Raw genomic sequence first — 26,922 nt, 5'->3', positions numbered from 1 at the left:
CCAGGGCTCAAACCCAGGTCTCCCGCACTGCAGGCGGATTCTTCACCAACTGAGGCACAAGGGAAGCCCTTGTTAACCTGGTGTTTGAAATTCCCAGTGTGGAGTCCTTTGTTGAGGCGAGGGCCTGCCCGTGACCACTGCCAGCTTGTCACCTTCCTGTGCTGAGCGATCTGTCGCAGTTTAGGGGTGGGATGGGAAGAGGGAGCAGTTTTCTCTATGGCTTTTGGGAACCAAGTGGCGTCTCACTCAGGGGCTTCTCATAGGAAAGCGACTTAGCCAGAGGATTAGAAACAGACTTTCTTTTGGGGGCTACAGTTGGCCCAGGGGTTGTCAGAAGTTTAGAGGGAAGGAAGACCATAAAATGGGAAATTAGGAGCGGGAAATATGATCTGATTCTTCTCAAACCCTCGTCTACTGAGCATCACTCTAATCTTAGTCCATTTTCTCCAAGTTCTTGAAATGTTTGGTTAATGATGGTTAACTTTTTGGAACTGGAAGCTAAAGGTAGAGGATGCATTGAACTTTTTCTTCTCCTTCAATTAACTAAGGTTTCAGGGTTTTAAAAAAATCCCTTTTTCACACCTCTTTATTGAATACCCATTATATATCATGAATGAGGAGATTCTGGGCCCCAGGAACAAAACAGTGACCAGAACCCAGTCCCTGCCCTCAAGTCGCTCACATTCTAGTGGGGACAATGGTAGTCATATTATGAAGAAGTCTGTGCCACAGTGAGGCTCAGCTCGGCAGCTCACTCGGGCTTGTGGGAACAGAGAGGGGACCAAACCAGCCTGAGGGGACTGGAAAAGGCTACAGGAGGTGACATCTGAGAATGAGTTGGAGTTACACAAGTGAAGCTGTGTGGTCCTGGGCAACTTAATTCCTCTGTCTTTGTCAAATGGCTATCAGTAGTACTTTACAGGTTTAGGGGGAAGACTGAATGAGATTGTGTGTGAGCGATGCTTAGTACCGAGCCGGGACCCCAGTAGGAGTTCCGCTGGTTGTCCCTTGAAGATGTTGATGATGGTGAATCCACAGCTAGAGAGAGAAAGAACCAGAGTGAGGCTTGGAGAAAGGGAAGAGGCAGAGGGACTCTCTTTCCTGGCCTCCTCATGCAGCCTTTTCCAGAACGGGCTTACTGACAAATTTGGGTGAGGATTGAAATACTGATAATTCAAAATGCAAGCCAAGGTTTCTCATATGATCTTCAAATCGAAAAGAGGAGGAGACTTCACCAGATGTCCTGGTCCCCTTGTAGCCTGACCACAAGTGCACTGATAGGGAATTCCCCAGCAGTCCAGTGGTTATGACCATGCTTTCACTGCATGGGTTTGATCCCTGGTGAGGGAACAGCCCAGAAAAAAAAAAAAAATTAGTTATAAATGTGCTGATACAACGATCCCAGGAAAAGAAACTCAGACTCACATTTATTTTCTTCCCCCACACCCTCTGTTCCTTTCTTCTCTCCTTCTTCCTCTTCCCTCCCTCCCTGTCTCTCTCCCGTCCTCTCTCTCTTCCTTTTTTATCCCCCTCAACAGGTCATTCTCCAAGAAGAGAAGGCACAGGTAAGCATCTTGTTGCCTCTGGTTGCTTGCTTGGCTTTCTGCTTTCCTAACCAAGTTTAGGTAGCATCTAGGGTCCAGCTCTCAGCCTCCACCTCTGTGTTCACTCCCTCTTCATCTTCCTGGGCCTTGGTTTCCTCCAAAATGAAGGCCATGATCTGGTTTCCCTGAAAGTTCCAAGCCAACTTTCAGTTTCCACTAGGCCATATGGTTGCTGCTAGGCCAGTTCCTACTGACTCTTCTCCCTGGCAAGTCTTACCACCCTTACCAGGGTCTGTTTGACCACTGGTTGAAATCTGGGTTCCCTTGGTGGTCCGGCAGTTAAGACTCCACATTCTAATTCAGGAGCGTGTGCGTGTGTGCTTAGCTGTGTCTGATTCTTTTGTGACCCCATGGGCTGTAGCCCACCAGGCTCCTCTGTCCATGGGATTTCCCAGGCGGGAATACTGGAGTGAGTTGCCATTTTCTCCTTCAGTGGATCTTCCTGACCCAGGGATCGAACCTGCGTCTCTTGCATTGGAAAGTGGATTCTTTAGCCACGGCACCACCTAGGAAGCCCCCACAATGCAGGCAGTGTGAGTTCAATACCTGAGTTCAATGTGAGCTCATTGAGAGTCAGGGAACTAAGATGTGCAGCATGGCCAAAAGAAAAAAGGAAATCTTGGGTTGGGAATATAGAGAAGCATCACCCCACCAAAGCCTTCCCAGATCCTAGCTAAGGGATAGAGGCCTAGTATTGCAAACACAGGGTGAGCACAAATAAAGCTATAACCTGTGGGGTTCTCACTATAAATTAGATGCTATGCTAAGCCTTGTCCACATGCATGGGTATTTAATCTCTATACATCCCCATCACAATCCTGTGCAGAGGATATCTTTATTATTTCCATTTTACAGATAAAGAATCTAAGACTCAGGAGATGTGGCCGACATGTCCACAGACACACAGTCAGAGGAGGCAGAGCCAAAACTACAACCCAAGTCTGTCTGACAGAGGATCAGGACAGCCTGCAGTGGCTTCCTAAATAACAGTAGCACAACTGCAGCCACTGGCAGAGTGCAAAATCCTTTCATTCAGTCAGTCAACAAGTAGACACTGATTACCAAGGTAATCTATTCACTTAGCCCAACAGCTTAAGCAATGACCCCATTTCAAGGGCAAGGAAACTGGGTCTTTGAGAGGACAGGTAACCTGCCCGATGTCACACATTAACTCAGCAGCAGAGCCAGGAGGTGAACTTGGTCTTTCAGTGAGGACCTGGGATCTCCACTGCCCAGGCTGAGTCCCAGACACAGAGATATATCCCACAGCTCATGTCAAGATGCAATTTCAGTTGGATGAAATCAAATTTCCCCTTCCCAGGACTTAGGCCAATGATGGGTTCCTGGTGACCCCCTGAAGCCAGTCTGACTTGAATTATCAAATAGCATTTGCCTTTGGGGCCTTGATTTGATGATGCGGAGACCCTGAGTCATCATTGTCCGTTCTGCCCACACCCCAGTACTCTGACTTAAAAAAAAAAAAAAACTTGAATATTCATGAGCAGAACATTTCAGAATCTGCCAAATTTTAGGAGGCTTTAGAATATCTCCCTGGATTTTCCAGTCTTTTCTTTTAGAAAAGACTAAAACAGTAGTCAAGAGGGTAGACGCTAGGGACCATTGATCTGGGGCCACATTCCAGCTCACCTGTATGATGCTGGTCAAGTTTCTCAGCCAATCTGAGGCTTAGTTTCCACTTTCTGTAAAATGAATACTTATTAAACATGCCACAGGTTGTCTATACATGTTAGTTGCTTAGTCGTGTCTGACTCTTGCGACCCCATGGACTATAACCCACCAGACTCCTCTGTCCATGGAATTCTCCAGGCAAGAATTCTGGAGTGGGTTACCATTTCCTTCTCCAGGGAATCTTCCCTACCCAGGGATCAAACCTGGGTCTCTCGCATTTCAGGCAGATACTTTACCATCTGAGCCACCAGGGAAGTCATAGGTTGTAGGGAGAATGAAATGAGATTGTTGACAAAAGTATTAGTGAGTGCTTCCCCATAATAAAGCCTCAAAACATGGCAAATATGATGACCTTTACTACTGCTGTTACCATGAAGCTACCAAAACTGATCTCGGTATCCTTGATTCCCTGTCCTCAGTCTATATGTGTGGGCTGGTTGCTCTGGTTTTAGAAACGATCCGTGTCCACTCCCAAACTGCCTGGATCTAGTGACCACCATGTGTTAAGCATTTTAACTACTTTATTTTTATCATTCGCTAGAATTTTGCATCTTTCAATTGATTGGCCATTTCTCATTCAGCTCCTCCAGCCCAAAAAGCAAAAGAAAGGAAGAGAAGAGGCACAAAAAACAGTATGTACATTCCACCTGCAATGTACTGTCAATTTGGGGAGGTGGGGGACTGACCTCTGAACGGCCAGAGGGTTAGAATTGCCAGAGAAAGAAGGAACGGGAGGTGGGGCCGGTGGGTGAGAAGGGACAGGAAGGGGAAGACCGAACAACTGAACTGTGTGTAGACCTGCAGCTGTGGGTTTGGCATGCATGGGTATGCAAGGTAGTGTTTGCTGTGTGTGTGTGCATGTGTGTCTCTGTGTGCATGAAAGTGAATGGTGTACATGTCTGTGCCCTTGTGTGTGAATTCTGTGTGCCTGTGTGTGCATTGTGTAACATTTGTACATGGTACATATATGTATAGTGTGCACTTTGTAAATATCTGTATATTTTTCTATTGTGCAAACATTTGTGTGCAATGTGGGTGCCTAGTGTGTATGTGTGTGTGATATATGTCTGTGTTCACAAGAATGCACCACGTGTGCCCTTGCTTATGTGAGCATGAACTTAAACAGTGTGCATATCCGTGCTCTATTTGTTACAGAGTGGTAGTTCCATGCCCTTGGTGTGTGCACTGCTTACTTATCTGTGTGCATTACTCCTAGGGATTGTGTGGAGGGGGGGGCGGTTTACCAGTACACAAATGTGCTGTGTGTGCATGAGTGAGTAAGGGGGCTTGATCACGTGTGTGCACATGCGTGCACATACATGTGAGTTCCAGCTGTGGTCTCTGGGCTTAGAGCATGGAGATACTGGGGGAGCACCTACCCCTAGCCTCGGTGCCCAGCTGGTCCTCGGTTTATAGCCAGTAGTAGAAATTCAAATCAGCCAGCACTGCCTGTAGAGTTCAGTTCCCAGTCAAATTAAAAATAAATTTGGTTACAACCCACCTACTTTATACCCTTGCAAATGTTAGTGCATGTGTTTTCCAATCAACTAATATTTTATCTCCCAGCAAGAAGCTTCTAAAGTGAGAATCAAAGGCAATGGGATGAAAGTCAGTGAGCTGCAGGGGAGGGAAAGGAGGAAGCAGGCACAGAGGGAGGCGCTCAGCTTTGCTGGCCAACCAAATGCCTCTTCACCCAAGGTCAGTGCAAAATAGGGCATTTCAGGCATCCTCACAGGGGCCTGGGGAACGCTCCATAAGGAAGCAGCAGAGCTGTAAGTTAGCTCAGGGAAGAACTTCCTGATCATCAAGCTTGTTCAAGTCAAGTCAAGAGGCAGTCACTGGTCATGTGTTGAGCATATGTTCATCCTAAGCATAGACAGAGCACCTGTTCTCAGAGACATGAGCATCACTTGTCTGAAGGGCTGCAGTCTAGACAGTCACTAAGCAGGGCCTGGGCCCAGACCCCAGGAGTCCTGGGACAGTCATCAAAAAGAAGAAAAATTCACTGAGGTATGGACTGCCTGCCTGAGGGTAGCAAAGTAGCTACCTTGCCCAGCACCAAGTCTCAGAAATCGCAAGCAGGATGTAAAAGAAGGTTCTGAAAGCCAGAAAGACAAGAGTCAGGAGAGGGAGAAGCAAGAAACACGAGGCACCCTTGAGATAAAGGTGGTTGTTCTTGCCAAAACCCGTGGTTAGTTAAGGCTGCATTTAAACAGGGAACCACTGGAGTGAGTAACTTCCGCTTGTTCAGCATCCCTTAGAGAGGGCCTAACAGGCAGCAGGCCCTGTGTGGGGCCCAAGGACAGAGATTAGGCAGACATTTCTCCCAGTCTCAAGAGCTTACAGTGCAGCAGGACACAGGAGACATGGGACAGGTCTTGGCACCACAGTGGCAGACGAAAGCTCAGGGCATGGTGGGACCCCAGGTGCAGGAAAGAAGGCGTGGTGGTAAGAGGAGGTTTCCTGTGAGGATGGAGGTAATCATTCTAGGCTGCAGGCCAGGCAAGTGGTTTAAATCTCTGTACCTCAGTTTCTGCATCTATAAAATGGGAATAATAAGAGAATCCACTTTGTGGGTAGTTGTGAGGAATAAATGAGTCCATTTAAGGAAAATGCTCAGAACCCAGTGCCTGACAGGCAGTGTGTGTTACAGTTTACCTGCCATGACCATCATCATCAGGACATGATACAATGTGGGGTATGTGTGAGCCAGAATATAGCACCTCGGTGTCACTTGAGCCTTGCAAACCAGGACTGTAGATGCCATGCAAGGAGGCTGGAGAGCTCGGCAGGGGCTGGTTCCTGAAGATGCTTGGGGTTCAAGGTCAGAGTTTGGACTTGACATGAGGACAGTGCAAGCGTTTTAAACAGAGAAGGGATCACATGACAAGATATACCTGAGTAAGAATAGCTGAGTCCTTTGTTGGGATAACCAAGTTACCTTTTAATAGAATCATCTCTAACCACCCCTTGGCTTCCTGACTTGGCCCAAACTATTGACATTCCTTGTATGTCCCCAGTGACCACTGCCACTGATATTGCTACTTCTAAGTCATTATTATTATTCAGAGAGAGCTGAAGTGGTAGTGGTAGTAACTACATGAACTGTAATTCTTGTTGATAATGACATTTGTAACTCACTCTGAAAGTGGGCTTTTGACTCCATGCTAAGAATCCAGACTTAATTTTCCTGGTCTGAGTTACAGATTGGCAGCCCAAAAGCCTAAGGGATTCTGCAATTGTGTTTTGTTTGCCCCAAACAGTGTCTTTTTTTTTTTTTTTAATGAGCTTGCATTTAAAATAGGAATAAATTACACAAAAATCTCCATTTCTACATTTACCTGAAAAGTTAGAGGATCAGGTACCACAGCACTCTTCTGAAGGCAAAGTCACTTTCTTGCCCGTGCCCTCTGGTTGGTATTTCTTGAGTGCCCGACTGATTCCCACATTGTGGTGTTTGACTGGCTCCTGAAATGGAGACTCCTGCCTTAGGCAAGGGAGAGGTGATGTGTGCAGGTGGCACACACTCTGCTTCCAGAAGAGTCCTGGGGATCAGGCTGTCTCCTCTCGACGACCCCCTCTCTGCTCCTTTGTGTTTGGATGGCCAGTTACAAAGACAGGAAGTGAGGGTGATGCAGGGAGTGGGGGGTGCATGACCCTGGACAGTTACTCAAGTGCAAGGGAACGATGTGTGTCACAAGATCAAAACCTCTCTCTCTCTCCTCTGATTCCCTCCTTCTCACCCCCACCCCCTCAAGATCGCGAAGCCGGCCCCGAAAATCTCGCCGCCACCGCCATCACCACTGCCTCTCACGGTCCCAGAGCTCAGAGTCCCGCTCCTCAAGCTGCGACAGCAGGTAACCCCCGCCCCGAGGCATCTGCTCACCCTGACCACAGCCCAGAGCCTGGCTACGATACTGTCACCATCAGCTTTGCCTCCACCGTCACTGTTGGGGAAGCCGCTTTCCCAGCAGCGGGGCAGCCCCTGCCTCACACTTGGGCTGTCACCACTTCCTTGCAGAGGGGCTGCAGACAGAAGGGCTTGCCGCCTCCACTTACAGGAACAGCAGCCACAGGACTGGCTAACACAGTGCTTGCGTGGCCAGGTGCTAAGACTCTTCAAGGTCCGCTGCATGATCCCCTCTGCACCCCTAGGAAGGAGGCACCATTGTCATCCCCACTTTAGAGATGAGGAACCTGAGGCACAGAGAGGAACTTGCCAGGCACTTAGCTGCTAAGTGAGAGAGCTAGGACTGAACTGGGGCGTCTGGTTCACTTGGCTGTCTCTCACTCAGGGTTGCTCTAAGCACAGAGAAGCTAAGCGACCTAGGAAAGGCTACCTAGCACAAGGTATCTAGTTCTGTGGCCCTTCAAAGCCCTCTTGCTCCTAACATTGACCCTCTTTATGCTGACACATTGGCTGCCCCGGCCTGAGCAGGGGAAGAGGCTCTTGTGGATGAGAAGAACAAGAAAAAGAGGGAGTGGGGCTTCGTGGATGTTGGTGTTTGAAATTGTTGAGACCATTGGGAATGTCTTGATGGTACCAGGCCAATTTCCAGATGTCAGAGGCTCTTTTATTCTTTCTTAAATCCTTCTCACACTTGACCTGTGTAAGCACGTAGTCACCTCACCTGGGAAGATTTAAAAATCTCACTGTCCTGGTCCCGCCGCATTCCCAGCTAAGTCAGAATGTCTACAGGAAGGAAGAGGAGGAAGAGAAATGGGAATCTAAATTCTACTCTGAACCAGGCACTGTGCTGCAATTGCAAATAGATTCTGTCTCTTAATCATCCCCGTCTCACCATGAGCCAGACCAGAGCTTCTCTGCTTTGGCTGCTCCATGATTGCTTTGGAAGTCTAAAAATACCAGTGCCTGGGTCCCGTCTCCAGACATTCTGATCTAATCCAGATATGCGTGGAGCAGGTGTGAACGCAGCACCTGACATCGAGGACTCACCCCAGTAGCTGTGGTGTTCCCACATCACACAAGGCTGCTCTGTGATCCTGAGTGATCCAGACAAAACCAAGACCCTCTTGGAAGCAGCTGCAAGCCTGGACAAAACAGAGACTTTGTCCACGACCCCAAAGTGACCCTGCATCTCTCCATCCTCCATCTTTACCAGTGATAGCCTTAACCTCAGTCTAGTCTCCCCTCCTTCTAGGTAAGACTGGTGAAGACACCCAGTCAGAGAATTGCCTCTATTCCCTGACAGCATCCAGTCAGATCAAAGCCCCAGCTCTTTACATGCTCCCCAGAGTCCCCGACCACATGCTTCTAATCGATTCTCTCTGCCCACCCTCTACCCCGACAGAGATTTCCTCCACTCGCCCATGGTGCGTGTTCTCCATCACTGCAGGGAGCAGTAACAAGATGCTTGTTTGAGCACAGGGTGCCCCCATTGGCCTTTGTCCGGAGGGCGTTGACACACTGAGCTCGACTGCATTATTGACATTTACAGCTGAGAAGCCTGCATGTTGGTGGGCAGAGGGGTGACTGGCAGAGCTGGCACCAGGACCCAGGTCTGTGTGATTCAGCCCAAGCCTGGGTGGGAGGACGGTGCAGATCCTGCTTGCAGACTCTCAGCGACCGCACTCTACCCTTTCTAAGGCGTCCCTCTTCTGAAAGGGGCACATATCACAGGCCCTCACCCCAGCCTTCCTTCTGCGAGCACGCCTCCTGCTGCTATTGCCGCAGCTTCCCAGTGCCTGTTGTGCTAAGGGACACTCCAGCAGGTGTGGGAGCAACCTGAGAGCTGGCCCGTGGGCCACTCAGTGGAAAAGTGAGAGGCCCTAGAGCAGAGAGGGACACTCCAGTGCAAGAACCAGAGGCCCTGGTCCCCACAGCACCCTCGCTGTGTGATGTCAGGCAGGTTCCTAAACATCTCTGAGCCTCAGCTCTCTCATCTGGGAGTAAGAAATAATACCTGCCCTGTCTGTGTCTTTGAGTTGGAGAGAGGACTGTGAAAGCACCTTAAGAAGGGCTTACAAATGCCATGAAAATCCATAAGGTGTTATTTTTATCACTACTGTGACTCAGAGCTAAACAGTAATGCCGAGTCCAAATACACCCTTTCTAAGGAGTCAGAGATTCCTTTAGTTTCCAACACAGACAGGCAGCCAGATCTACATCTGACAAGCTTGCAGAAGGCATCTTTGTCATTTTCGTCAGATTTTTTTTTTCAGAAGTTTTGGGTGACAGTCAATAAGATGCCTCTGTTTCACAGATGGTGAAGCCAGATACACAAAGACACACAGATATAAGCAGTTACATTTATAGACAAACACATGAAAACACAGATGGACACACCCAGACGTACACACAGTCACGTACAGACAGGCAAGCAGAGCGACAATCGCAGGCACACAAAGCACAGTAGACTGAATCAGGATCATCGGGACCCTTTCTGTCTTCACAGCTGCATCCCCAGCCCCCACAGCTGTGCCAGGTACATGAATACACATTTGTCAAACAAATGAGAGAATGAATGAACACGGACGGGTGGGCGGGCAGAGGGATGCATATAGTTTACGCAGACACACCCAAACACACTCTGCTGTCCTCAGATCCTATTAGTCCTTCAGTCACCTCTCTGCCATGCTCCCCATCAAAAAACCCTCAGATCTCTCTGCCCTGCATCCAGGCACCGTGGCCGGTCCCCCGAGGGAGGGCGGAAGTCCCGTCGAAGGCACTCTCGCCGCTGCTCCAAGACCCTCTGCAAGGCCAGCCCAGAGGCCCGGTCCAGCCCCCAACCCAGCCAGCCCCTCCAGATGCTCAGCTTCCTGTCAGCCAGGGGTGTAGTAAGTATTCTGCACAGCCTCCTCTGCCAGTCTTGGCCGGGACACTTGGGGGGAGGTGGAGGCACAAGCTCAGGGCAGTGTATGACACATTTTAATTCAGTTTCGGGCAAATATCCCACTGGTTTCAGACCTCCTTCTTGATTTAACTGAATGGTCATTCACCAGCCTTTGGCAGCACTTGGCTTGGGGACTTGGCAAGTGGGGGCGGGTGTGGGGTGGGGGGAATGGGGAAAACCTGAAACACCCAGGAGCTTTATCAGGGGAATGGTGAAAATACATTCTGGTCTTCAGAGTGACATCTGCAGGAGGGCATGTGTGAGACACCGTAGGAGGTTTCTTTGGGGAAGGAGAAGAGGGGTCTTTGATGTAACAGAGGCACTGCAGCTTTGCAATGAGGTCTGCGTCTTTGACAGCTAGGCTGCAGCGCTGATGAGCAGATGAGATTTGATGTCACCCGTATTGACTCGGCCTTGAATATATACGAGCATTTTCCTCCAAGGAGGTGATAGCACTTAACCTCTCATATTCACACAAGGTCTCAGGGAGTTGAGGACTCAGCTGTCTTCACTAGTTGCTTCCACAGGTGGGACCAAAAAGCCAAGGCTCAGAAAGATGAAGGTATGGAGTAAAGCCATAGGGCAAAGCAAGAGTGAATCCATTCGAGAAACTGGCCTTAAATGGGATCATGCAACCGTCCCTTAGGTCAGCAAGGAGGGTCAACTTCAGACAGTGTGATGCCAGGAAGTCTCCTCAGCAAAGCATTTGGAGTTGGGTCTGAACTCAGCTTCTTAGCTGTGTAGCTTGGAGAAAGTCATCTAACCTCTTTGAAACTCAGTTTTCTCACTGGCAAATTTGAAATAATACCACTTCCATGGGGGGATTGTGGGGGATATCCAGTAACAGAAAGTATGTGAAGGCCTTTTGTAGACTCTAAAGGGACAGACACACAAACAGGAGGAGACTCAACATAGACGTAGCTTTCACTTACACCTGACAACTGGGAAGGGTCCTGTCTCCTCTAGCTGGACGTGGATGTGAAAATTTCAGAGAGCTTCTCCCTTAGAAAGGATGAGGTGGAAGTAAAGAAAAGCTCTGAGGTTCTTGCTGGGAGGTCAAGGAAGAGAAGGCGATGATAAACATTGGTTTGACACAATAGTTATATCCACAGTGCATTCTGAGAATCTCTTCTTTACCAGTCTAGACATCTGTATCATCAAGGTATAATTCTGCCGTAATCTTCTGCCTTGCTGGAACCGTCCACAGCTCACCCCAGGCCCTTCTTTTGTAGAGGGAGGGTACCTATAGTTGCTCAGTATTTGCAGATGGTAAATGCTCATGTTCCTTCTCCCCTCCACAAATGCCTATGAAAGTTCTTCCCAGTAAGGCAGAGTCCAGAGGCCTGGGCTCAAGACTTGGGTTGGCCAGACGAATCCTTTTACTCCTTCCAGCCTCAGCTTCCTCATCTGGCAAATAAGCATGATTATCATACCTGTGTCCCAAAGGAATTGTTGCAAAGGTAGAACATTTAAAATACAAGCAATAAGAGGTGGAAGAATGGTTTTAAGTTAGTGAAAGCCACCCAACCTCTTTGGTCACGGTATTTATGGCAGCCATTCGGTGGCCCCAACTAACACTCCATAAAAAGTGCCACTGGGAGAGAATGGCTTGTATTCTCTCACCTGGGACAGTTTCTAAACCGTCAGGACCAAAACGTTGCAAAAGCTGAATGTTAACCCCCCACCCCCCAAAACTGTTGTCCTCCCACACCAGTGAGTGAGGTACCAGATTGGCCATTGGTTCTTAGGGCCCAGCCCCTATTAGAAGAGCAGAGAACTCATCCATACCTAGAAGGCATAGGCCTTAAGAGCCCACCGAACCCAGTGCCCAGATTCCAAAAAGAGAATCTGAACTCACAGATGAGAACTGCCTTCCAGGGGCTCCAGCAAGTCAGAGTTGTTAAAAACCTGAGATTATGATTTTGTGATCAAACTCTGGTCCCAAGTCAGGGATAGTTAAAATATTTAAAACTTTGTCAGCTGCAGTTTCCTCATCCTTTAGAAAATGCAGATAATAAACCTCTTCTTCAAAAGCCTTCTTCAGGGGACAAAAGCAAAATAATTTTGTAAGCAGCTGAGCCTGGTACTTGGCACAGGGGCAAAAATAAGCAAATAGTAGAGAGTGTCCAGATGACAACATTCTAGATGCTGGCTCTGTCTTTTCCAACTGTGGAACCTTGAGCAAGTTACATAAACTCTCCATGCCTCCGTCTTTCCCAAGTCTGCAGAATGAGGATAATAGTAAGACCTACCTCATAAGAGGGATATTGTAAGGATGCAAGGACTCACTGTAAGACTTTTAGACTGAAGCAGGTGAGTGGTAGGTCCTTTGTTGCTGGCGGTGGATAGAAGTAACAGCAGTCCTAACAAGGGAAGTGGTAATAATAGTGGCAACAATAGTAGCGGCGCTGATAATAGTAATGGAGCAGGAGGAACGGTTCCAGGCCCAGGCCAGTCTGCAGAGGAGTTGAGACCGCAGCTAGAAGCCCTGCTTCCCCTGCTTTCAGTTTCCTTCCATCCTTGATGGCAGCTGTAGCCCAAATGGCTGGCCCCACCTTTCTCATGGCTGCCTGACTCCTGGGGGCATCAGGTACCCCTCAAGTCTGGCCCTCCTAGTGCTCTCCACACTGGGTTCTTTCTCATCCTCTCTCCTGCACAGGCACGGGTGGAGAGGATACCAGGTTGGACCAAAGGTTTTCCAAGAGTCCAAGATTTTCCTGAGCTCTCTGCTAAAGAGAACAGCAAAGTCACTGTCATTGAATCACTTGTTTGACTTGTTCAAATCTACCAATTATCTAAGCATCTATAAAGCGTCAGTTCTGATGCAGCCCTCAGGATCCAGTGAATAAGAAATAGCCTATGCCTTCTTATAAAGAAGACAGACAAAACTGTAGTGGGCAATGCACAACAATGAATGCTGAGATGGGACAGGGGTAAGGAGGCAGGGGAAGAGGGGATTGGGGTCTGAGTTAGGTTAGGGCAGAGGAGATGACAGCTGGGAAACTAGACAATGGAAGCCGGAATTGGTTGCTGGAGTCAGGATGGAGACAGAATTCCAGCACGGGAGATGGGATTCTGGAGGTGAACAGAAGCTGGAGCATAAGAGGTCCTATGCCACGGTTCCTGCCACAGCTCATGGCAGGCATCTCGTATGCACAGCTCTTTAAAGAATCAAGGATGGGCACATGACGTCAAGGGGGGCTATTTACATATGTGCATATGCAAATAATAAATAAGCTGATGATAACCAGAAGTCCTCTTGCTTGGCCAGAGCCCTAATCCAAATGGAGGGTCCCAAAGAGTCAGTCCTTTGTGGCCTTATTCATCTCTTATCTACATTCAGTCATCTCTTTTCAAGGCATTAGAGACAGATGAATAAACAGGCTTCTGAATTCCAGAGCTCATGCTCTAGTCATCCACAGAATACTGAAGTACTGTAGGATAAATATTGTCATTAGGACTGAGACTGAGTCCGTATTTGAATACTTGCAAACGAGCTGATAAATAGACCCTGTCGCCACCCATTCTCCAGTCAACAAAACCATCCCTTTCCTCCTCTGGTACCTTCTGGACCTTCTCACAGACCAGCAGCTAAACACTGATACCTGGCAGCCCTTCAGTGTGAAGCCTGGTTACTTTCAGATGGGGCAGTACTCACACTCAACCAGTTGTTGAATATTTTCAGTATCAGCCTTGGAGGTGATAGAAGCAAGTATAATATGTAATAGGACCACAGAGGAAGGACCAGACAATGTCTAAAAGGTCTTAGTGTCTGAGAGGACTTTACAAATAAAGGAACATATGAGTTGGGCTTTGTAGGATGAGTAGGAGCTCACCCAGTTGAGTTGGCTGATGAATAAAGGGAATGGTAAATACCACTACATGCCAGGCACAATCACATGCTTTACACAGGTTTGTTTTTTTTTTCCCTCATTTGATTCACAAAAAAAATTTTTTGAGGTAGGTGCCATCTTTATCACCATTTTTCAGGTGGGAAAACTGAGGCTCAGAGAGGCGCAATGACTTAAGTAGATAGCCCATTTAGGAGGAACAGGAGCTAGTATGGATCATGGCTTATATCTCAGAAGCTTACTGTGATAGCCAGAGAGCCCACTGGATGACAGAGAGGTTGGTGGCTCCAAAGTTTGGCCACACCCTGTCCCTGTAGCAGAGGGTCCTCTGTTAAGTCTACCCTAACTGGAGGGGGAATTTAAAGGGGCTGATCAAGGCTGAAGTTAGACTCAGGAGAAGGCAGGCTTCTTTTCTCCTCCTGCCTCCAGCAAGCCAGCAGTTTCCACATAATCCTTGTTGACAAAAACTTGCACAGATTGAAAAAAAAAAAAAAAAAGCAGAACTTAGGCTCCATAAAAGAGGGCCTCATTTGTGAACAGGAGGAAGCCGGAGAGGATAGTGATGAAGACAGGAGCTTTGGAACAGATCCAAACACTTTGGAGTTTTTGACCTCATCTCCCTGTGAGACTGAGCCGTAGCTCATGCTTCCCTGAGCACCTACTATGTGCTGTATTCTACATGTGTCATCTCATGTATTTCTTATAACAGCCTTTGAAGGGAGCTTCCATTAGTATCCTTATTTTATAATGAATAACCTAAAGCCTGGAAAACTTAAGTAGAAGGTACCTATTAAGTGGAGAAGTGAGGATTCAAACCCAAAACATATGTCCTCAGGGTCCAGATGCTTAATGACCTGACCTCCCTTGTGTCATTTTATTTTGCTGGATATTGTGTCCCAATCTGCACCTTTAACTAATAATCATACCTACTTCATGGAGTAGTTGTGAGGGTGGAATTAGATCAGTTGTCCATTTAGTTTTAAAATATGCACTAAGCACCTACTACGTGCCAGGCGCTTGGTGAGTAGCAGTGAACAAGACAGACAAGGTTTCTGCCTTCATGTAGCTTCTATTCTGGGCGCAAAACTCAGCCCGGCGCTAGGGACATAACAATATACAGTAGTTGCTAGTGTTCTGATTTGTCATCATAATGGCTTAATTAAACTTGCTCCTGATAAACCCAGACACGATGTTTTTGAAACATCCCTGGCCTCGAAAAGTTTAATTGTATCTAAGATCTCAGATGAACTTCAGAACAACTCGGGGGATGACAGGAAAAGCCTCCTGTTTTGCATACCAGGGGAAATGAGCCTGAGGGAGTATACACGGAAGGCCCAGCCCTCCCATGTCTGCCCCAGGTTCTTGTACATCCTGCAAAAGGCTTTGAGCCCTTGCTCAAACTGGGAGACTCACTATTCAGTTCCATTCATTGTAGTTTGGAGAGGAGAGGGACTAAAATGCAGAAGAAAGGGGCTGTGAGACTCAGGCTTGTGGGACCAGTTATTCTTTTTTTTTTTTTTTTCCAGTTATTCTTTTTAAATGGAAAATGGAATCACATTGTCAACTTTTACTTTTGCCAAGCAAGGACAGAAAAAAGAAAACCACCGTTTTCTATAATGAAAGGGACATGTGCCAGGCAGAAGAGGGGGAATAGCCATGGCCTCAGAAGAAAGGATGAGACTTTAAGTCAGATGCATTTAGCTGGATGAAGAAATCATTCCATTGAACTTATTTTCTCATTTGAATTTGGACTGGTGAAAATTTTGCCTAACTGGAGCCATGTAGAAATTTTCAAGAACAGGTAGGCTGAGGGCTATCAAGAGGGGCTTCTAAAACAGGAGGGGCTAATAAGAAATGGTGAGGTTGAAGCTTCCAGTCCCCTTCAGCTTCCTGATGGAGGGAAGGAGAGAGGAGGCAAGATTATGTCCCTGGGCCCAAGGTCAGTTTTAGTGAACAGCCCGGTGGGACAGTCCCCCACCCCGCAGCCCTAAAGGACTTTGTCATCTCCCTACCATCCTCAGCAGATCGCTGTCTTTTTCCATCCCGCCCCCTCTCAAATGAACTCCTTAACAGGTCAACGAATCCATTCTGTTGCTGTCTTCCTAATTAGTGTGCAAAGGAAGATGAACAACAGCGAGGAAAATAAACTTAATGTCTTTGTGAAACAAAAGGGTTTAAAAAAGGGAGGGGGGCGGGAATAACCAGAACCCTCTAGCTAAAAGCTCTGCCATGCAGCTCTACATTCACATGAGAATTTCCGGTCCCCCATATGGCAGGGAGGGAAAAAAAAATTTATAGCCATCTCTCTCCATGGGGCCATTTGAAGCTCAGTAAATGGACTTGTTCAGTTTAATTGGAATTCTCTTCTTGATTGTATTTTTGTAACCTATTAGGCCGTGCTGCCTCTTGATCTCAGAATTCAGCTGAAATTAAATTTTGAAGTGTAAGTGAGAGGTTGCCTTTTTTCCCCGTTCTTGATTAAATAATGATTTGAAACAAAAACAATAAATAACAGTGCCAGCTTCCCTGGAGGGCTGAGAGAGACTCCCAGTAAAACACCAGGAGCTGGAGTTTGTGGTGGGGGGTTTAATTACTTATTAGAAAAATCCAAGTGTTGATGCTGAGTATATTAAGGAAAAAGAAGAGGCAAGCTTATGAGTTCAAAAAAAATGAGCTTCACATTCAGTTCAGTTCAGTTCAGTTCAGTCACTCAGTTGTGTCTGACTCTTTGCAACCGCATGAATCGCAGCACACCAGGCCTCCCTGTCCATCACCAACTCCCAGGGTTCACTCAGACTCACGTCCATCAAGTCAGTGATGCCATCTAGCCATCTCATCCTCTGTCGTCCCCTTCTCCTCCTGCCCCCAATCCCTCCCAGCATCAGAGTCTTTTCCAATGAGTCAACTCTTCGCATGAGGTGGCCAAAGTACTGGAGTTTCAGCTTTAGCATCTTCACATTGGTGGGGGCTAAAAGAATAAAGGGAATGTACTCATTTGTTTAGTCCCAATGGCCATGAGTTTGTGAAAAGCAATCTGTCCTTTAAAGAAAAGTCTGAGATTGGCAATCATTACCCAAAAGGGAAGAGTGTGTAGTAGCTCTGGGGTCTGGATAGGGCTCCATGGCTCTGGTCTCCTGACTCCTTTCACTGACAAAATCCAAGAGGGTTTGAAAGGGCAGAGATGGGGAAGATGGGAGGGAGAGATGAAATACACAAGATGCACTATGTTTGTGCTGCTTTCAGATAGATTCTGGGTAGCAATGAACACTTAGAACAGAGAGTCACAAACTTAGATGTCTCAGGGGCCCGTCCACTAATAGATATAGGCAACAGGGACCCCATAAAGCCTGAGGACAGGAAAGCACGTGCCCCATCTAAAAGGAGCAGCTCCAGTTACTCACAAACTGATTATTACCCAGCAGGAATGTCAAGTCAATCTTGCCAGATCCTCTTACGTTTCAGCATGAACTAGAAATGGGTTTGCTATGTGAGTATGCCCAACTACAACGTTGACAGTTCCTTCAAATTTATTGGTGAACATACATTTGTTTAGCCACTAAGTGCACCAAAGAAAGCATAACTTGAAACTCTGAAACAAAGCATAACTTGGCCTGTCAGTTTTCTAGGGGTGATTTGGGGTGTTGAGACAGATGCTGTCCATTTATGCCCCCACCCCCACTTCACGTACTGCCAGTGTCCAGCTTCCAGGTATTGCTCTCTGGCTGCCAAAGACCACTTTGCTTGGCTGGACGGCAGTTTGAAACCGCTGGAGAATTGACACGTCTTGGGGGCAACCTTTAACCCATGAGTGGTGAGAAACTGGTGTATAAATATCCAGCTCCCTCCTTGGTTGAGATGAATTCTGGAGCCAGTTCTGTCCTCTCTCTTTTCTCTCCCCCAGCTCACTGCCCCTCAAATAAGATTCCTTGGTCTCAAATAAACTGCCAGCACTCAAATTCCTGTCTCAGTTTCTAGGAGGACCCATAGGGAGACAGGTGTTATTTCACTTTGTGATTAAACAAAGTTTACAGGGGCTGAATTTTTGTGCCAAGCCCCCAGAATAGGCCTTTGTGAAGACATGGGAAGAAGGACACGACTGAGATGGAGGAAGGGTTCAGAGTGGACCACAGAAGAGAAACCTGGTAAGAGGGTCCCAGGCCTCACACAGGGGTCCCCCGTACCGTGACTGCATTGTTCTTGCACAAAAGTGGGTCTAGAATGACTCCTCCCAGTGAGCCTTTTGAGGACCGTTTGGCAGCTAAGATGGGGATATAGGAGCAGAGAGCAGTGATGTGCATAGAAGAGAAATGTCCCGTAGATGAAGAAGAAGATGAACTGTGAGAGGCCTGTTATCAAAATGAAAGACAGGGAGGAGCAAGGAGGGCCACCCTGTTATGTCAGCATCCAGTGGGCAACAGTCTGCCTCTTCCATGGCAGAGCGGAAGTGAGTATCGGACAAGGAAGGAGACACTTAGGGACAGGAGGCAAGAGCACAGAAGCCTCTGTTGTCTGCCTGTCATTATGTCCTTGACGTGAAGGGCTCCTCTGCATTGTCATGGCACCCCCTTACACACACACACACACACACACACACACACACCCTACAGTCTGCCTTTGGCCCCCCTGAGCTATATCTTCCCTCCTCTGGAGAAGGAGGGATCCAAGACTAACAGGACAATCTGGACATCCCTAATGAGTTTATGAAAATATTTCTATCATCTGGAAATGGGCAGAGCCCACAAAGACTGGTAAAGACGCAACCAAGTAGAGGTCAGCTGAAGGTAACAGAAATGAACGTCTTTGGGCTACCACCTCTTCCCCCAACCCTCAAAGTAATCCTTAGAGTAGGTCAAGCAGGTCAAGATTTGTGTATCCAGGACGTGCCAGGCATGTCGTTATGCTAGTTGTGCCCTGTCCAAAGGCTTTGGAGTTAAACCCCACTGACTCTCCATTTGTCAAGCCAGCTATGAAAACAGACATGGGGCTGCTTCCGTCCAGAGAAAGGTGTATCTTTCTTTCTAATTTGTCTGACCAGAAGGGGCACCATTTTCGATTTCCTGACCCAGGAGGAACACCATTCTAGCACTCAAACAAAGTCACTGCATGAGCCAGCAGCCCTGTTGAGTACAAAAGACCAGATCCAGCTGATCTTTTAACCTGACCTCCCAGAATAGCAGAAGGTGGCAAAGGAAGCAAAGAGACCCAGCACTGCTTGTCTCATCTGGAAGGCTCCTCTGGTCTGGAGCTTCTCGCCTTAGCCTGGAGCTTACGCTGTTGAACATCTGTAGACTCTTGCTTTCTCTGAGACTGTAGGCCCAAGGAGGGCTGGGGGAGAGAGCTTTCCTTCTCTCTACCACTGACCTGGACCTAAAACTTGATTATAGAGGTTCTCTGTAGCTCACATGCCCAGCCCTGAGCTGGTCTCAAGACCCCAACTTTCAGCCCATCCAGATAGAGACAGGTAATTATCCCACCCAGTAACAGTGCTGTGGCAGACAAAAGCCACTCATTTTTGAATGAGTGAATGGATGAATAACAGAATGAAAGAATGAATGAAGTAGAGAGTTTTGTGTTATCCTGGCCTGGGACTCAGAGAAGGCTTTCAAGAGGAGGTGATATGTAAACTGGAGGATGAATAAATTTATCCATGTGAAGTAAGGAACAAGGGGAAAATGTTCTAGGCAGAGGAAATGGCATGTGCAAATGGCCTGGGGTTGGGAAAGCAAGATGTGGTGGCAAAACCAAGAAAACTTCCCAGTTGATTGCCTTAAGGTTGTACAAACCACAACTGGGGAGGGGCTGTATGGAAGAGATGAGGTTTGTGAAGGACACAGGATTGGGTTGTGAAGGACACAGGATTGGGTTGTAAAGGACACTGTCACGCATGTCAAAGAATTTAGGTTCATTCAAAGAAATGGGACTTTTAAGAGAGGTTGGTATTTTTAGCATAGGGTCAAGTTAGTGAGGACATCTCAGTAGTACGATTATCTCTGTTTTCTGGCAATGATAGAAAAGCATGATCCCTTATACAGTTCTCAGTTCTGTTACATGTGGGTAGTGATTGTGGTCAGGTGGAGGGACACAGAAAGTGTCACTGTGAGCTAAGTGTATGGGATTGAGAATGCGAAAAAGGCAAGGTCCCTATCTATATCCATTAGACTTGAGGGGCCTTACCTTCAGAAAGTCCTTCTTCCTGGGTACCCATGATGCACCAGGACATATGCTTTGAAATTAGTAGTCAAGGTGGAAATGAGTACCTGGGTGGAGAAAAGCCTGGCCTGGATGCCTCCAGGTAGCAAGCCACAAGATAACAAAATCCATTATATTCATAGTCCAGCCTGGCTTCCTTCTGGAAGGGCTTACCTGAATCACTTGCGATACACTGGCTACCAAACACTCATCATCTCTGAGGCAACGATTCCATGAGCCCAGACCAAACCCCAGCCTGAGAGTCCAGGTTCCAGGGTCCAACTGCCTGTGTGATGCTCTCTCATTCCTGACAGAGGTGGTGGAAATACACATGTAAACACTGAACTCACAGAGGTGGTAAAGATTTGGCATCCACCCTGCAAACTAGAAGACAAAATGGGGTCTTTACATTAATTTTAAAAGAAATCTCACACTAGAAAGCCCCACTTGGGCAACCTTATTTTAAGATCCCTTGTCCCAGAGCAAAACTAGCCAGATTGTCAAATGGGAAGTGGCAGCTGCACTGGGTGAAAGTTGGTAAAGCTGGACCATCACCTTGTCGGTGTGCAAAGCCTCCTGGGAGAATCTGCAAAGGAAGTTCTGCCTCCCCAACTCCAGGAGCTGATATCCTGAGCTGGTGAAGCCATTGGTATTATTCTCACTGTTCCAGTGTCTCTGTATCTTGCCCTCATGACCAGTTGCTGAGAAGACAGAAATATTTCCTTAAGAAATCCCTAGAGCCCCCCTTCTTTAGGCTCAAAGTTCACGGGAGAAACTGGGCGGGGGAAGCAGGCTTTTGATGGCGAGACTTATGCTAATACTTGCAGGGCCTGGGACAAGAGTATAGAAGGAGAAGCCACACACTAAATGTTTTTAAATCAAGACAGCAAACTTAGATGAAGTTTGTTCTCCTATCTTGGCAAACATATCCTTGAAATGATCGGGAGAGTCAGATTTGGATTTAGAGCCTCGGACCCCTCGGAGTGCCGGACCACAACACGACAGTGTGGAGAGAATCTGCCCCAACGCCCTGGTCCCTCCCATTCTCCCCCTACATCTTGCTTCATCACCGTGACGGACCTTTCACACACGCACATGGACACCTCAGTCCGAATGTCCAAATTCCATTCAGATAGTCAAGTTTGGACCTACAAACGTGCACACGTGAAGCATGGTCTATCCCTGGGAGAATAGATCATGGAGAGCCTGAAGAGACCCTGGAAGGGGACTCAGCAGCCATTTAAACAGAGAATTCTGGGACTTCAGGTCTCCAGAGACTAATCTCAAGGAAAGGTTTCCAGGTAGCCCCACAGATTTCTCGACCCATGGGAATGGTTGTCACTGGAGGAGACCCAGGCAGAGGTCCCTCTTGCCCACAGCTAAGCATTGTATATTGATGGGGACCAGAACCGAGCCCACTGTGTCATCTGAGCTGAGACTGGTTTGAGTGTTTAAAGAAAACCATCCATTATACTTCTAAACACTCTATAGCCTCCCCAAGGGCTGGCTCTCCATCGCCTCCTTTACTTCTTCATCTGTTCTAGATCAGCCACACCCAGGATCCTGGGGGCCCTTCTGCATTCCCAGTCACCCCAAAGCCAAATCTCCAAGCCCCTCCCAAAGCTGTTTGTTACAAGCACATCCTCCCTGTGCCCCACCCCCCATCTGGACATCTCAGATTGATGCAAACTCTAGCCACCATCTGCATTGCCAGCAGGGGTTTCTTGACCCAACTTGGGCGTTAAGGGACTGACAAGGTTAGTGTTGGCGGCTTGAGGTCCCCTTACTGAGAAAGCCAGCCAGAAGTGATGCTTCACCTGTCAAGAACACTGAAAACCCAAAGTCCAAAGTTCAGGGCCAAGTGCGAGGATGTACAGAAAGGTGTGTGTTTTTACTTGTCATTTGCGACTCTAATGATGGACTCACCTTGCCCGCTCTTCCCTTTCTCTTACACCTTACCTACCTACTAAAGGAGGAGTTCTTGCTTGGTAAGTGGATATAATCCGCAAAGACATGAGAGAATTTATTAGAAGCCACTCGAGAACCTTAGCTACCTTCTCCAGGGGGAAAGGACACACGCAAATATCCGTAGAGAGCTTTTTTTTTGTTTGTTTTCAGTCAGACAATTTGACTTCCATTTTTTTGTCCCCCCACCCTTTCTTTTCCCCTTTATTGAAAACTACTAAAATATCATTTTGTGACTTTGACTTTATATTAAAAAAAAAACCCTCTCATCTTTATTTCATTTCTTTTCCCCATGTGATATTTGTTTAGGGTTCTATTTGGGCAACTTTTTCTTTAAGAGAAAAAAAAAATCAAATTCATTGAAGATTTGGTTGACATTTAAAATTTTGGCTTTATCTCCTTTTGTCGTTTTTAAGTTTCAAGATGTATTTTTTCAGGCCCATAGCTTCCTTTCTTTCCCCCTACCTTTCTTTATTTTTATTGTTGTTTTAGGTTAAGGGTGTTTACACACACCCCCTTTCTTTTAAGTTGTCTCTTTTGTTTGAGTTAATTCATTAGAAATTTTGTATAATTTCCTTTTTCTTTTGTTTAATCTGGATCGCATGCTTCTTCTCTGCATGATACCTAAATCTTCCAGTTATCCTAGCAGGGGGTTTAAAAAAAAAGAAAGAAAGCTCTCCTTTCTGTGGTATTCTTTCAGGAATTTGTGCTTTTGTTTTTTGGCGTCTCTTCTTTCCTCTCCTCTCTCTCTTTCCTTTCGTTACAGTGCATCATGATGGTAAACTTTTCTTGGTTATTTAGACGCAACCCACAGGCCCGGCACTCAGCAGTGTCCAACGGGTGTTTTTGCTTTCAGATCACTGGGTCGGGGTCTGCTGCTGACCTCTTTACCAAAACAGCCAGCCCGCTCACCACCTCCCGAGGACGCTCCCAGGAGTATGACTCAGGCAATGACACCTCCTCGCCACCCTCCATGCAAATCGGCTCAACCAGGTCTCGGGGTCAAGAGAAGGGGAGCCCCAGTGGGGGCCTGAGCAAGAGCCGGGACCCCAACAGTGGAAACACCTCTGATTCAGGGAACTCCTTCACCACTTCCTCACCCCAGAACAAGGGGGCTGCTTTGGAGAACCTCTCCCCCACCAGCAGGGGCAGAGAGTCAAGGTCAGTGCACCTGGATAGGAGGAGAAATACTGACTGAGCTCCACCATCTCAGTCTCTCACCCTGGCACTGCGCCACACACACGCGCACACACACACACACACACACACACACACATTCGAAGCCAGGAGACTTTTATTTTGCAAAAGAGAGAGAAATTAGCATAATTTGGGGGGAAAAAATTCAAGGAGATCAGCTTCTGGTATAGCTGGCTCCAGGGTCTCAAAAATGTGTCATTGAGAAGTTGCCTTTCCCATTGCTTCTCTCAGCTCTGCTTTCCCACTCTTGGCTTTATTCTCAAGCAGATTATCCCAAAACATTGGCAAGTATGCCATCCAGTTAACATCCTGTCAATCTTGCCAGCCAATGGAAGGGAAATGCCTCTTTTCCCAAAATTTCAGCAAACTATCAAGGCAAATGCTCATTGGCTCTGCTTAGTCAAGCTTGTTCACCCAAGACCACACACACTGCCCAGAGGGTGCTGTGTTCTTGGCTAGAATTTGTCACATGCCACCATCAGAGCTAATGAATCTTCCTGTGTACACTGAAACTGAAGGAGGTCTGGGTCTCTGAAGGGAAAGCAGGGTACTGTTAATCAGAAGGAGGAATGGAAGTTGGGCAGGAAAAAAAAGATGTCAATTTTATCAATAATTCCAGGAGAAAGTCTTAACATTAAGTCACTATCATTTAAAAATATACCACAGTATTTACTTTAAAGCTATTATGCAGGAAATACTGAAAATAGCAATAACAACAGTCATAGAAACTATTATTTGTGGAGCCCTGACTAAATGCTAGATAATCTTCCTTAACTCCTTCTACAACCTTTATGGGATAGGTACTATTATAACTTTCTTTTAGCTAATGGGGAAACTGAAGCTCAGAATAGTTAAAGAAACTCAGTTAATAAGGGCTGGTACCAGGACTGAAAAACAGATTTGTGTCTCTAGAACTGCAGTTAAGCCTGAACAGCATCTAGCAGGTACCTGCTTAATCTGATCTACATGGACAGCAGGATTAAATAATTTAGACCCAAACTTTCACTGTGAAATATAAATGATCTTTAAACCCATGGCTCTTTATGTCATGTCAGCTATGAGCAGAGGGCAGAGTGGAAGAGACGTCAGTTCTAAATCAGGGGAACCATAGACAGTAAAAGCGGGGGCTGGCAAGGGACAGGGACATGGGCTTCAGAGCTGGACAGATCAGGATTTGAGATTCTGGGTGGCCTTGAGCAAGCAACTTGCCCTTCTGAGTCTTCTCTGTAAATAAGGGGTAATAATAGTACCAACTTCCTAAGGTTGTTGGGGGAATAAATGAGATGATGCTTGTGAAGCATCCAGGATGCTAAGAGGCTCAGCATGTTTATTCCACAGCTGTTTATTGATGACCTAGGACATAATGTCTCAGGCTTTGTCCTAGGTGCTGAGATACAGTGTCCAGAGAGACATGAGTTCTGTCTCCAGAAAGCTTGGTGTCTGGTGGAGGAAGATAACAATTATAAGACCAAGCAAGCCACCTAGGGGTTGGGGAGGCATTGGGGCTGGGGGTTGTGAAAACGCATTGGAGGTGACACAAGCAAACCGAAGGGAGTCGAAAGCCTGAAACCACGAGTAGGAGTTGGTCAAATGAGGAGGAAAGGGAACAGGGTTCCAGGCAGTGGGAATGTTCTAAGGCATGCAGACAAGGGAGAGAACAGGACTATTCCAGGAGAAACAAGTAATCCATTATGGCTGAAGTCAAGAGAGGAAAGTGCCAGAGCTGAGACTGGAGGGTGAGCAGGGGCTGGGTCATGATAAAACCATATTAATGTGATTTGAACTTGATCCTTGGCCCAATCAAATGAACATGTCCTTACTAAGAACCAACAGGAATCCAGCATGGCTCTAGGCAAGGTGAGGATATGACAGGACCCTGTCCTTTGTGTGGGTTTGAACAAGCCTCTACCCTTCTTTAGGTCTCCATTCCCCCATCTACAAAATGGGCTACACCAGTTTCCTGAACTTAAATCAGCCAGTTTTTGAGTTGTTCCATATCCAGGTACTTCTGTTACTTTTATTTACTTTAATAAACTCACTTTTTAATACAAGGAAACTTATAGTACTATCTTAAATAGAAAATTTTTATCTCTTGTCCTAATAGAAGGCACCTGTGAAAATACATATGATTAAAACAAAGTATTTAATTTTAGTTACAGTTGCCTACCCAAGGTTCTGAGTCTCAGGCCAGCTCTCTCTCTTTGCAAGTGTTAAAAGAGACAGTAAAAACCCGCTAGTACCCAACCCAGGCTTTCTCATTAATATAATCAGAGGGACTGAAAAAGACAGCAGAGAAACTAAAGCTTGAACGATGGGATTTGATCACACCCACCCTGTCCCCTCCCCTTTGGTGTGTTTTCTATTCTATCTCTACTATTCTAACATCTGTGGTCTGGGAAATCTTTCCAGAGGTAGTAAGAGGGGGAAAGGTGTCGGTACCGGGGGGCTGGTTGCAAGAGCATCACAGCCAAGGCAAAGGTAGGGAGGTGAGTATCAGCTCAAGATGCCCCAGACCAGTGGGCAGGCCAGTGCTAACAGTGGTTCTCCCCCATGCAGAGGATTTCAGTCTCCATGTCTGGAATGCACCGAGGTGAAGAAGTCCAGTTTGGTCCCATCCACAGACCGGAGCTCCCCCATGAGAGGGTGCTCCCGAAGCTCCTCCTACACCAGCACACACTCCAGCCACTCCTCCCGCTCCCCAAACCCCAGAGCCTCCCCCAGGTACACCAGGAGCCGATCCACCTCCTCTGGGAAAAGGTGAGTGCAGTTTTGACCTAGAATCTTCAGCTAGCTAGGGTAACTAGAGATGGCCTTTCAGCCCCAAGGAACAGGAATGGAACAGATTTGAGTTCAAATATCCATTCTATCCATTACTAGCTGATGGCCTTGGGTGTCTGTTAACCTCTCTGATCCTTAGTTTCCTCCCCTACTGAAATGAGATCTGTAATATATCTTACCCTGAAGGATTGTGCTGAGGACTATTAAACACTTAAATCAGTACTTGGAACATAATATCAGTTTTGATTGTTGTTATTGTCATGAGGATCCACTCATGTGTATCAATTATCTTCTGCTGCATAAAAATTGCCCCAAGGCGTCCCTGGTGGTCCAGTGGTTGAGGCTCTGTGCTTCCACTGCAGGGGGCACAGGTTCCATCCCTGGTTAGGGAACTAAGATCCCACATGCCATGGAGCACAGCGAAAAAAAAAAAAAAAATGCCCCCAGTGAGTTTTGACTTCATTCCTGAATCTGTGGGTCAGCAGTTTGGGCTGGACTCAGCTGGTGGGTTGGCTGGGGCCTGGCTTGTTTGGATGACCCCAGCTGATTCATCTCTGCTCTATGTGGCCTCCCATCTTCTAGCAGGTTTGTCTGGGCTTGTTCACGTGGTGATGGCAGGGTTCCAAAAGAGAGCAGTAGTATGCAAGTCCTCAGCCTAGAAGAAGCATGATCTCTTCAGCCATTTCCTTAACCACTGCAAGTCACAAGACCAATCCAGATAGATACAAGGGATGTTCCTCTTAGTGGGAGGAACTGCAAAGTCATCTTGCAAGGGGCATGGATACAGGGAGAAGA

At 47.1% G+C, this 26,922-nt stretch overlaps 1 protein-coding gene across 1 annotated transcript in view; it reads left to right on the top strand.

Moving 5' to 3' along the window:
• Positions 1-26,922, top strand: part of SRRM4 (serine/arginine repetitive matrix 4) — a 170,232-nt gene that overhangs the window by 135,983 nt on the left and 7,327 nt on the right. Inside the window, exons 5-10 of the mRNA XM_040250796.1 lie at positions 1,539-1,565; positions 3,875-3,925; positions 7,052-7,150; positions 9,935-10,091; positions 23,009-23,313; positions 25,906-26,106. Of these exons, the coding sequence (XP_040106730.1) occupies positions 1,539-1,565; positions 3,875-3,925; positions 7,052-7,150; positions 9,935-10,091; positions 23,009-23,313; positions 25,906-26,106 (840 nt within the window). The remainder of the gene's footprint in view (positions 1-1,538; positions 1,566-3,874; positions 3,926-7,051; positions 7,151-9,934; positions 10,092-23,008; positions 23,314-25,905; positions 26,107-26,922) is intronic.

This window comes from Oryx dammah, unplaced genomic scaffold, assembly GCF_014754425.2.
Source record: "Oryx dammah isolate SB20612 unplaced genomic scaffold, SCBI_Odam_1.1 HiC_scaffold_12, whole genome shotgun sequence".
In the NCBI taxonomy this organism is placed as follows: Eukaryota; Metazoa; Chordata; class Mammalia; order Artiodactyla; family Bovidae; genus Oryx; species Oryx dammah.
The sequence above is the reverse complement of the archived record's forward strand: the minus strand, read 5'-3'. Positions and strand labels throughout refer to the sequence as shown.